The 13,250-nt window shown below is 42.9% G+C and overlaps 1 protein-coding gene across 2 annotated transcripts in view; it reads right to left on the bottom strand.

Annotated features, from left to right (window-relative positions):
• Window positions 1-13,250, bottom strand: part of LOC132381136 (glypican-5-like) — a 627,941-nt gene that overhangs the window by 563,806 nt on the left and 50,885 nt on the right. For both annotated transcript variants that reach the window (XM_059950406.1, XM_059950415.1), the window contains exon 2: window positions 6,480-6,641. In XM_059950406.1, the coding sequence (XP_059806389.1) occupies window positions 6,480-6,641 (162 nt within the window). The remainder of the gene's footprint in view (window positions 1-6,479; window positions 6,642-13,250) is intronic.

Genomic DNA, 13,250 nt, shown 5'->3' with positions numbered 1-13,250 from the left:
CCATAACGACTGCATTACCTTTAGCACATGCCAATGTTAACTCCCTAATCAACGTACCCAATATCCACGCTACTGTTTGGGGGCCTGTACACAACACCCATTAGGGTCTTTTTACCCTTACTGTTCCTCAGCTCAATCCACACAGACTCTACTTCCCCTGTTCCCAAGTCACCTCTTGCTAAGGACTGAATCTCATTCCTCACCAACAGGGTCACCCCACCCCCTCTTCCCATATTTCTGTCTCTACGATAGCACGTATACCCTGGTACACTCAATTCCCAGGCCTGATCCCCTTGCAGCCATGTCTCCATTATCCCAACAATATCGTAGTTCCCCATTTTCATCTGAGCTTCAAGCTCATCTGTCTTATTTCTGACACTACGCGCATTCAAGTATAGAATTCTTAGCCCATTCCTCCTCTCTTTGCTTAAAACACTGTCTACTGTACCTAACCCAGCTCCTTGAACTTCCATCGGGCAAATTGCACCCTGAATTTTGATGACCTTCTCAAGATCACCCAAACCTTGTACACATTTAACCCCATGCACCTTCTGACCAACCCTCTGGATCTGGATCCCTGCCCCCTGCACATCTAGTTTAAACCCCCCCGAGCAGCACTGGCAAATACTCCTGCAAGAATGTTAGTACCCCTCTGGTTCAGATGTAGACCATCCCTTCAAAACAGATCCCAATGTCCCTGGAACAAAGACCAATTATCCAAAAACCTGAACCCTTCCTTCCTGCACCATGCTCCCAGCCTCGTATTAATGTGCATAATCATTCTATTCTTCGCCTCACTCGCACGTGGCACAGGTAGCAATCCCGAGATTGTCACCCTGGAGGTCCTGCCTTTCAGCTTCACTCCTAACTCCCTGAACTCTCTAAGCAGGACCCCCTCACTCACCTTACCTACATCATTGGTCCCTACATGGACCACTACATCTGGGTTCATGCCCTCACTCTCAAGAATAGCCTGCACCCGATCTGAGATGTCCCGGTCCCTGGCACCAGGGAGGCAACATACCATCCGAGACTCCCGATCTGCCCCACAAAATCTCCTATCTGCCCCCCTAACTATAGAGTCCCCTAAAACTATCGCTCTCTTCTCTTCCCTCCTCCCCTTTCTAGTTGAGGGTTCAACCTCTGTGCCAGAGGCAGGACCACTACAACTCATTCCTGGTAGGTCATCCCCATCAACAGTATCCAGTATGGTATACTTATTGTTAATGGGAATGGCTGACAATGGCTGAGGAGAGTTAAGAGTTTGAGGAGATTTGGTTTGTCACCCAAGACAATGGAAAACTTCTACAGATGCACCATGGAGAGGATTCTGACAGGATACATCACTGTGATATCATGGGTTTGGGGAGGGGGCAGGGGGAACGACTGCACAGGATTGAAAGCAGTTACAGAAATTTGTAAAATTATTCAGTTCCAGTTTGGGTACTAGCCTCCATAGTATCCAAGACATCTCCAAGGAGCGATGCCTCAGAAAGGCAGCATCTATCATTAAGGCACACCCTCAGCAATTCAGGAACAAATTCTTCCCCTCTGCCATCTGATTCCTAGATGAACATTGAACCCTTGAACACTACTTCACTTTTATTATTTCTGTTTTTGGACTATTTTAACTAATAAATATATATATTATTCTTACTGTAATTGATTTACATACAAACTTTGTACTTTTTGCTACATTATCATGTATTGCATTGCACTACCACTGCTAAGTTAACAAATTTCACAACAGATGCCAGTGATATTAACCCAAGTCTGATTCTGATTCTGATCAAGCAATGCAGAGCCACTAGACCAGATGTTAGAAGGCAGGTGCTCCTCAAACCAATCCTTTCCACTGGAGAAACAAAACACTGATTGGTTGACCACTTTGCAGAGCACTTGTGATCAATCTACAATAGTGTGACAGTGAGCCTCCAGCTTCCGAGCATTTTAATTTCCCAGCCCACGTCTAGCTCTGTCTGTGACCCACTGCACTCTTTCAATGTCCAATGTCCAACTCCAGATCAACTCATTTTCCATCTAGGCTCTCTGCAGCTTTGAGAACTCAGTATCAAAACTTATAAACCACTTTCTGGCTATGTTGACCAGTTCTGCTAATCACTTAGTCTGTTTCTTTTTACTTTTGAATTTTCTAACCTGTTCGGCGTGTCTCAAAGCTTACCATTGGCAACAAATTACTAAAACAAATCCGCTTCATCCAATCGTAACCCTTACTGCCTCCTGATTTTATCTTGCCATTTCAAAGATATTCTACTTGTTCTATTCATCCTCCACCTCCATCTTTTTGCAGCTGAAAACTGATCTGTTTCCTTTATTCCCCAAAGCTGAGGAAAGATCCAGGACCCAAAACATTAACTGTTCCTTCTTCCATGGATGCTGCCCAATCTGCAGAGTGCTTCCAGCCTTTTCGATTGTTACATTGGAGTAGATGTCAGGTGTTGGAGGAACTGCAATGTCCATCAGTAGGCCATAGATAGAATACTGAATGATCGTGTATCATGGTGGCAGAGAGTGGAAGGGGGTGGGAGTTTTTGTATTTGCTGGAGCTTAGAAGAATGAGGGGGAATCTCATTGAAACTGATCGAATATTAAAACACCTAGACAGGGTGGAAATGGAGAGTATGTTTCCTACAGTGACGGAATAGAATCAAAGGGCACAGCCTCCGAATAGAGGGACGTCCATTTGCAACAGAAATAAAGAGGAATTTCTTTAACCAGAGAGGGTGGTGAATCTCTGGAATTCATTGCCACAGATGGTTTTGAAGGCCAAGTCACTGAGTATACTTAAGGTGGGGGTTGATAAGTTCTTGATTAATCAGGGTGTCAAAGGTTATAGGGAGAAGGTAGGAGAATGAGGTTGAAAGGATAATAAATCAGACATGATGGAACACTGGAGCAGACTCAAATAGGTCAGGAGCCTAATGGTCAAGGCAGGTAAAGTTGCAACATTTAAGAGGCAATTGGATAGTACATGGAGGGTTTTGGGCTGAATGTCAGCAACTGGAGCTAGCAGTGATAATGCCGTGGTCAGTATGGACCAGTTGGCTAAAGGATCCTTTTTGTGGTGTATTACTTTATGACCCAATGTCACATGGGTGAAATTATGATCAAACAGGAAAACTATCAAAGGATACCATGGGCTTTTAACTAGCTGGAAAGTTCAGAAAAAAAAAGCAGATGGAATTTACTCTGGATAAATGTAAGGTGCTGGATTTTGGGAGGTCAAATGCAAGAGGAAAGTTTACATTTCGTGGCAGGATCCTTGTGAGTATCGATGTACTGAGGGGTCTTGGGGTACAAGCCCACAGCTCCCTGAAATCGGCAACATAAGTGGATGGAGTGGAAACAGAGGCGTGCTGTCTACTCTTATCCTGTTAAACCTTCAACCTGCTGGAAGAAACCATCTCCCCCTCCTGTTGCTCTGCAAAGTTTTGTTCTTGGGTTTCCGATAACTGACAAGACACATGAGGACTCACCAGCCAGCCGGTGGAACTCAAGCCATTGTGAAGGAAACAAATGTCATCTCTGCACATTTGTGCAAAGCAACAGCCCCAAAGGAAGTGGGCAGCGTGAGCTTACAGAGGATCACTTTCATTCAAAGAATGTGAAATCAAGCAACTTCAGCAGGCCTCTCAGCTATTTGATAGTGCGCTTGCTTGTAAAATAAATACACACACATCTGAATTTTAATATATTTCCTGTCTGCTTTACTGCTGGCTGTTCTGTGGCTTATCAAATGCGGCACTCAGGCAGTTCAATTTTAATCTGGTAAAGCTTCGTTACAACTGTCTTATATCATGACTCTGCTCATTACAGTGTGAGCCCGTGTGGGTGTTGCTAGGAACTGTTCATGTCTGACCGAGCATCTTAGGGTTCGGGATGAACCCAGATGTGTATGGACGCAACGCATTGGCACTGCTCCTGTAATACAAAATACTTGGGCAGGAATGTACAGGCTTGCACCCATAAACCAATAACTCTGGCAGGGAGGTGCAGAATCGGCACTAATATTCCAAAGCCAATGGGTGTTGCATAATCAAAGCTTATACACTAATCAGTTACAAAAGGGTAGGGTTCATCAGGGACAGCACTGTTTAATCAGCCATCCCACTGGGCAGTCTGACTTGCAAAGCAGCAAAGCTTCTCGTACGTTGCCAAGATAACGTGGAAGCCACTTTGAGGGTCAACATCTGGTTGATTGCCAGTTACATCTACACTGCTCAACAGAACTTACCTTCTGCGTAAGAAATCCTTGAAACTGAACTAAACTAAATAATGACTGAAAAGATCAAGGATCAATTTATTCACCATATACATTCACATGTATTAGAAATTTGCTGTGGTGCAGTAGTGCACCATGCAACAAAAACATTCAACAATTATAAAAAAATTTAAATATTCAAAATATAAAGTTAGAGGTTAAAGTACAGATATGGAATAAACTGTGGATAAATACATAGATACCAGCAGGTATTTACAATGTAAACAACATTGGAAAAAGTGGTATGAAGTATTTACAGTGCAGTGATGGGGGTAATAGATACAGGGCAGTTGAGTGGGGAGCGGGAGGGTGCTAACTGGAATGTTTGATCAGATTTACTGCCTGGGGGATGAAACTTTTAAGATTGAGTGAGCTTTTTATTTTAATAGTCCTGTCGCGCTTGACAGAAGGGAGATTTTGGAAAAGGCCATTTGCAGGGTGGATATTATTCCCAATGGCTTTTCCTGCCCGTTTCTTTGTCCTGCAAACGTACAAGTCTGCAATGATGGTAGACTGAAGCCTATAACCTTTGCTGCTGCCCTGACAGCTTTGCTGTAGTTTTTGTGTATTGTGAGAGGACGCGACACCAAACCAGACATAGGTGATGTGAGGCATTCTCTATAAAGGAAGTGTAGAATTGTTCCTGTATGTTCTGGCGAAGATGAAATTTTACCAAATGCTGCAAGAATTACAGCCTCTACCAAGCCTTTATGTTAAAGAAGGAGATATGATTCTCCCACGAGGTCCAGGAACCTGAATGGTGAAACTGTGCCACTGTAAAGTTATTGACGGTGTGTGCATGGAAAGAGAAATCAATATACATCTCCACAGTTCTGAGGGCATTCAACTCAAATTGCTGATGTTTATTTTATATTTTTTAAACCAGAATATAAAAGGAGTCAACTAAAAAGTATTAAATGATCCAGAATTCAAAATTTTGAATGGATAAAATTTGATGAGAGATACTGAGCCATTAAAAACCAAACCTATCACATGCCAACTATTAAATCTATCAGCTCTCAAAAATAATGTCAAGGGAGTGCTCATTCATTTGAAATAGAATTTTTTTCCCTTTTTTGTGGCTTTCCTCTTCACTGTCTCTCAACAATTACCTCCTTATTTGAGTCAATTACATGGGACAGGGTTCAATGACATTCTCTGGATCCCCTGTAGGACCTCTCAGCACACCACTACTTGATTCCTCTCTTCCATTCTCTTTGGTAGGCTGGAAGTCCGTCATCAGTGAGAAACATATTGAACATTCAGCTAAACACCATCGTATCTTAACCACGTTCAAAGAAAGGCCCTCTGTGTGCTAGCACGTGTTGATAGGCTAGTAACCAGGGTGTCTGGGGAAAGGGGCCAGAAACCTTGTGGCGTGGAAAACATCAGCCGAGGGACATTGATGGAAGGTGGAACTGATGGAAACGGATAAGAGATGAAGCTTCAGAGATAGTTGCAAGTCTAAATGACCACTGTGGACACCCAATCAGAGGGCAATTGCCAGGGCGTGGGAACTGCTCAGAAATGGTGGTGATCACGCAAGTAGGGACATTGACAGTGAGGTGGGGAAAGAAGCAAGCAGGAAGGAAACTACTTAACAGATCAACAGCCTACGAGACAGCAGACGTCTGCAGCTCCACAGCCTCTAATCAGGGGTTGAGAGCATTCACTGCTGAAAGGGGCCCCTCCCGTCCAGGTAATAGTTAATTCCGTTCAAACGGCTTGCGACTTTTGAGAGTCTTGAACCTATAAAAGAGTTTTACATAATTGAGAGGTGGTAAAGATATCTGTGTAATTCAGCCACCAAAATCCCGGATGGTTTTGGCCATTCTACTGCTCTTCCTTCCAAAAATACGATCGGGTGCTTAATAGTCAGTGGGCAAAAGAGCTGTTTCCATAAAGTAGGGCTCTCCAAAGTGACCCCAGAACAAAATCAGATGGATACTAAACTACATCTCAGCTCAGCTAAAGACAAATCGGTCAGAAATTATATCTATGCTTTCTTAATAACAGCCCTTGAACAAACCAAGAACTCAGAAAGATATACTTTCACCACAACCTGTATAAATCAAACTTTAACCACAAATTCCCAAAGCTGCTTTATAAGCACTTAAGGAGAGAAGTAGAATGATGATCCACTTTGCACTGAAACCCCGCCCCCCACCCCGCTGCTTATCAGCTGCAATATTCCTACCTTGGAAAGCCCCGCCATTCTTTTCAATTCTGTATTTCAGTTCAAAGCTCAGGAACTGGATGCTCTGTAGGACCTCTCGGCGCACCACTACTTGATACCTCTCTTCCATTCTCTTTGTGCAACAGGTTGGCTCGTTGTGCATACAGATCTGTAAATCCCCATCTGTAACAATAAGGAAGGCCAGTCAGTAGGGGAGACACACAAGGGAAGGTCAAACCCGACAGAAAAATATTGAAGTATTTCTCATAGAAGTACCCAAAGACACATGGAGAGCATTGGGAATCTTGCTGTGCTGAAATACATTATTTGAATGGTAAATGTAAAGAGCAACAGTAGGCTTTGTCCTTCAGAATTTCACTTCGATACGTGAACTCATACGATGTATACACACAAACCTTACTCTGTACTTTAGAATGGTGATAAGTGGAATGTGACTGACTGCTTTATTTCTCTGGACAGAATTAACGATAGATGAGCTTTGAACAAGTATATACGTCAGATATATTAACTGCAGAGAGAGTGTAAATAGCAGGTACCTTTTGGAGAGGGTATGGTTTTAGAATAAGGGGCTGATCAATTCAAACTGAGGTGCATAAAAACTTCAGAGATTCTTTACCCTCTGAAAAGAAATTTCTACCACAGAAAGTGGTGGAGGCTGGATTATTAGAAGTGCACATTTAGAGGTATTTAAATGTTTGAAAGCTCAGGAAATGGACTGGCACAGAAGGGGACATAAGGTCACAGCTAGATCAGCCATATAGCAATATTGAATTGTGGGGACATTTTGAGGGACCAAGAGGCCTACACCTGCTCCAATCTTCTTGCATTCTTGAATCCTTGTCTCCCTTCTTGAATCCAATTTGGATGGGCTCTTGGTTGAATAAAGTCCTACAGTCACAAACTTACTTCTTTCTCTAACTAGGCTCACACATGGGAAAACACAAAGCAAGACTACGCCATCACTGATGCCAGATAGTAAATGGCAGCAAAGGGTAGTAAATGAGGCTGCAGATATTGGCACGGCAGCAGAAAGCAAACTGATAGAGGAACTCAGTGAGTCGTATAGCCTCTTTGGGGGAGAGGGACCTCAATATTTGCAGCTGAGATCCTGCAGGTTATTCATTCATGTGGGCACCATAAATTAATCTAATCCTATCCTAACGAGCATTCACGTAGCAGGTCATTTTCCAAGAGGATTCACCAAATCAAAGTACAGAAAATTGGTATGCAGATAGGAAAAGCAATCAAAACAGCTGATAGAATACCACCGTAATCTGAGCATTAAAAGGCAGGAACTGATAATTTGAATGTATAGAGTCTCAGTCTGAGTGAATTGTTGCATTGTGTTTGATTTGGAAGCTGTGCCTGCAGAAAGGAGAAGAACAATATTGAATTGAACTGACTTTATTACTTATATCCTTCATATACATGAGTAAAAATCATTACATTACTATAAATGTGCAATTTATAGCAATTTGTACTAAATAGTATGTACAACAGGACAGTCAATACAATATAGAAATACAGTTGTGTCAGTATGAATTAATCAGTCTGATGGCCTGGTGGAAGAAGCTGTCCCGGAGCCTGTTGGTCCTGGCTTTTATGCTGCGGTACCGTTTCCCGGATGATAGCAGCTGGAACAGTTTGTGTTTGGGGTGACTAGGGTCCCCAATGATCCTACGGGCCCTTTTTTACATATCTGGCTTTGTAAGTATCCTGAATAGTGGGAAGTTCACATCTACAGATGATCTGGTATTTAAAGAGTTAAATTACAGGGACAGGCTGCACAAACTGAGCTGGTATTCCCTCAGGGGTTAAAGGTTGAAGGGTGAGCTGATCAAAGTGCTTCAAGTATTAAAGGATTCTATAGAATGAATAGAGACTATTTTAGCTGATATACTGAAATGCATTCCTGGTCAGATGAACTGAACAGACAAAATAGTATCTGTTTCTGCAACCTCACCTCCTCAATTCAATTCCAGCAAAGTCATTTCAGAAATCCCATACAAGCAAACTCACAGTATATTACATGGTAGGATTTGATCTTTAATGTTAACGTTGATTAAGGTTGATCTCATATATATTCACATGTAATAATAAAGCACCTCCTATGTTAATAATCTTTTTACATTCCAGGGACAAACTGTCTGCTTCCACTTCTGCTCCTGGTAACATATTCCCCACATCTACAACTCTCTGCCTAAAAAAACTTGCTCAGTTGTGATTTATTGATTTGTGCAAATATATGTTTCACTTTGACAGATGAATGTATATTCTCATTGATAAATTATCTGCTCCCTTACCAATAATTCTATAATCATAAAAATTCAAGTGATATATTAGAAGTACAAATCCTATCAAAATCATAGGTCCTTCAAGTTAACAGAAGCAACAGAAAACAAAGTCCATACAACAGACTTCAATGTGGGACTCCAAGGGCTAATTCATGCCATCTTAAAATTAAAGCTTGCTCATTTAGGACAGAAATTCAATTGGAAATTGCAAGTTTTGTATTAATTAAGAGGAGCAGGAAACAGAAGTAAATGCAGATGAATTTGCTGCTACATTTCCTACTTTACAAGGATCAGACATCGAAAGTACATTATTGTGAGCATGCTTCGGACATTCTGTGGGGGGAAAAAGCAGAATTATTGCACTCTCTCTTTTCAGCTTGGAGGTGAATGTTATAAAGGAACACAGCAATCAATATGATGACTTTACCAAAACAGAAAGCACTGGAAACACTCAGAAAGTGAGGCAGCATCTGTGGAAGGAGAAATTATTAGTGGGAGTAGATGGTGCCAGCAAGCAACACCACCAAGGTTTGTTCACAAGATTACTTCTTTCACCTCTTATGGTTCTTTAAATGTGGTTCTGCTTCTGTTGGAGCCTGTGATCTACATTTTGGTGTTGTGTTTTTTGGCCCGATAGTTTGATCGGACACTTTGTTATCTCTGAGAATGCTCCATGAGGAGTGAGGCCTCAAGGCCAAGAGGCCTGGAAACAGGCCGCGAGACCATAATCAACTCCACTTCTTGCCAATCTCATGGATTCAAGTGCCAAGGAAGACTGAAAGCATCGAGGTGAGTACGAAAGGTGAGTGTGTCTAATGCCGACTACCACCCCCTCACTCACTGTTGCCTGAGGAAAATATCTGTGTGTGACGGTCTCCCTTTCTCGCTTGCTGCACCCAGAGGAATGCCCCTGCATTCCGATGGTCTCTCTCTTCCCCACCCCCTCCCCAAATACTGTCGGACGATTTGGACCCTGAGCAAATTTTCATCAATGCCATTTGTGGATTAGACTCTGTAGTTCACATTATGATATGTTTCTGGTCACTATTTTTTTGCTGTCTTGGGTGGTTTTGAATCAGGACGGCCTGAAGATAACAAACACGGAGCCGAATTGAATATGCCTGCACCTTTGTGTTTTATAGAGTGAGTTTGAGAGAGAGAGAGTGTGTGTGTGTGTGTGTGTGTGTGTGTGTGTGCACGTGCGCGAGGGAGAGAGGGGGAGAGGGAGAGAGAGGGTCTGAGAGAGAGAGAGAGAGTTTTTTTTTGAACGGCCTCCATGGTTTTCTTTCAAGGCTGACACGTCTCAGGGACGTATGCCATGTGCATGCTTTGATAATAAATATACTTTGAATCTCCTGCATCTTTGTAACTATTAACTTTGTCCATTGTGCTCTGAGTGGACTTGGGAAGGGAACTTATGAAACTGCAAGGGTTAACTGAAGGACAACAGCCCAACTGGCCACATGAGCTGCCTGCCAGTCCACTGCAATGCAGGATCCACTGTCACAACGAGTGGGATATTCTAGTTTTTCATTTTCTCTGCTACATGAAACTGGAGCTCACTCAATATTCCACACACTATATCCCGACTTTCACCAAGACTGCTTCACGCTCACTGCTATATGCACCACCAGTCCAGAAAAATTATTATTTTTCCTTTATCCTGTGCAAATCTCCAAGTACATTTTTCTCCCCATTTGACAGTTATATAGCACAGAACTGGACTTTTCATCCACGCCAGCCTCTTTGCCCAGATACTTGAATCCCAGTTGCTCAAATTACGACTGTATCCTTTAATATTTTGCCTACTTAAATGATTCTCTGAATGCCTTTTAAACTCAGTGGTTGTAACTGTTTACACTACCTGCTCTAGCAGTCAGTTCCAGAAATCAAAATTCAAAGTAAAGTTGTTATCAAACTAAATCTGCCACTTTATACAACCCTGAGGTTGGCTTACTTGCAGGCATACACTGCAAATCGAAGAAACATAATAGAATCAATGAAAGACTGCAGCCAACAGAACGGACGAACAGCCAATGTGCAAAAGACAACAAGCTGCAAATACAAAAGAAATATAATAATAAATAAACACGAATCAAGTATCGAGAACATGAGATGAAGAGTCCCTGAAAGTGAGTATAACTTGTGGAAATAGTTCAGTGATGGAGAGAGTGAAGTTGAATGGTTATCCTCTTTAGTTCAAGAGCCTGAACCTGGTGGTGTGAGTCCTGAGGCTCCTGTACCTTCTTCCTGACGGCAGCAGTGAGAAGGGAGCATGATCTGGGTGGTGGGGGTTCTTGCTCATGGACACTGCTTTCCCATGACAGCACTCTACACAGATGTGTACAATGGTGGGGAGGACTCTACCCATGATGGACTGGGTCATATCCACTACTTTTTGTAGGATTTTCCATTCGATGGCATTGATGTTTCCATACCAGGCTGTCATGCAGCCAGTCAATACCTGCTCCACCACACATCTTTAGAAGTTTGTCAAAGTTTTAGATGTCATACCAAATTTTTGCAAACTTCAGCAGAGGTGCTCCTGTGCTTTCTTCGTAATTGCACTTACTTGCTTGGTCCTGCATAAGTCCACTGAAATGATAACATCTGGGTATTTAAAGTTGCTAACCCTCTCCACCTTTGATCCCCTGATGAGGACTGGCTCATGGATCTCCAGTTCCCTCCTCCTGAAGTCAATCATCATCTCCCTCATCTTTCTAACATTGAGTGAGAAGTTGTTGTTGTGGCACAGCTCAGCCAGGTTTCCAATTTTTCTCTCATAAGCTGATTCATCACCACCTTTGATTCGACAGTGGTCAGCAAACTTAAATGTGATATTGGAGCTGTGCTTAGCCTCACAGTCGTAAGTCATAACATATCAACCACTTTGTTTTAAAAAAAAATATTTTCCCCTCAAATCCCCTTTAAAACTTCCTCTTATCTTAAGCCTATGCTCTCTTGTTTATGATATCACTACCATGAGGTTGTCAAGCCGAGGATTGGTAGTGGGGACAAGCTCCTCACGGCATGCGCCTCAAATAGCCGCTGACAACCAAGTCCAACTCCTGGCCTTCTCGTGTGGCTTAGCCTCTAAGCCCAGCGGAACTGTTTCTACTGACAGGAGAAGGGGCGAAGGCGGGTCCTGGTGCCTTAAAACCAGTGCTTCAGGTTGATGGAGCTCGTCAACCAGGGAAGGTAGTCCATCTATGAGAGGGAAAACTCTGATTCCAAACCTCCGCTGCCTTGCGGCCATACCCACTCATGGGAAAGGCTTCGGGAGCAAACCCTGAGGACAAATCTGGAGCTGGAGTCCCTAAAGCAGTCCGACGTTGCCTCCAACCACTCTGGTAACTCCTGCGATGACACTGGTGCCAAGCTGTACCGGTCCTTGCCCTTCCCATGGACAACATCGGTGGCGTGGAGATGGGAGACTAGCAGCATGGGCAACTGCCAGTCTTCCATACAACCTTGCCCAGGCCTGCGCCCTGGAGAGGATACTCCAAGACTTTCCAGGTGCAGATCCATGGTCTCGCGAGACTAACGGATGCCACACACACACCATGAGAAAAAGATAATGATTATCTATCCTATTTATGCCTCACATAATTGTATATTCAGATCATTCCACAGCCCCATTCACAACAGGACAACAGGAAGAACAAATCCAGCCTACCCAATCCCTCAGTATAAATTAAAGTCCTCAATCCAGGCAACATGCTGGTCATTCTCACCTGAACTCACTCCAGCAAAACCACATCACTCTACCAGTGACCAAAACGACACACAATCCTCCACGTACAGTCCAACCAGTGCTTTGTGATTCATGAGATTGTTCTAATTCTTTATTAATGGCTTTCATATCCAAGATGAAAAAAATGTAATTCTGAAGGGAGGGGGCAGAATAAAGATTGAGGACATACACAGTGCAAACAGAAGTGAGGCAAAATACTTTCAATTACGTACAAGTCAGGCTTTCATTACCAGTACTGCAAGCACATTATACTGTAGGCATGTAAAGCATTACCTTGGGACTTATAATTTTCCCAAATAATAGCTTCATTGTAGAGCTAGTGTTCTCAACAGGCATTGTTGGAGCAAGGCATCAACCTAGAGATACTCATCTTGTGCTTGGAAAGCCAGAAGCCTCTGAAAATCTGTGCAAATGCAGCATAAAAACCTTGTGGAAAGGACTTGCCAACGGACTTGGCAATTTCTCAAGTTGGCTGAGCAAGTTAACACACGATTTTATAGGAAGCAGTTAAATTGTGACCTCCAAAGACTTCCATTGAACTGGCAAAGCAGACCTGGGTGCATTTGACATTCACAGCAGGTAATTGGACACTCACAATTAAGCTCCCTGTGCCTTTTTGGAAAAATGCCTAATACTGTCAGGCTGCAGATCTGTTATACTTACATTGACTTTCAGACAGCATTGCCAGAGTCTGCATGCAAGTTTAAATTCTCTAATCTACAG

This window comes from Hypanus sabinus, chromosome 2 (genome assembly GCF_030144855.1).
Source record: "Hypanus sabinus isolate sHypSab1 chromosome 2, sHypSab1.hap1, whole genome shotgun sequence".
NCBI lineage: Eukaryota > Metazoa > Chordata > Chondrichthyes > Myliobatiformes > Dasyatidae > Hypanus > Hypanus sabinus.
This window is presented reverse-complemented; position numbering and strand designations above follow the sequence as displayed.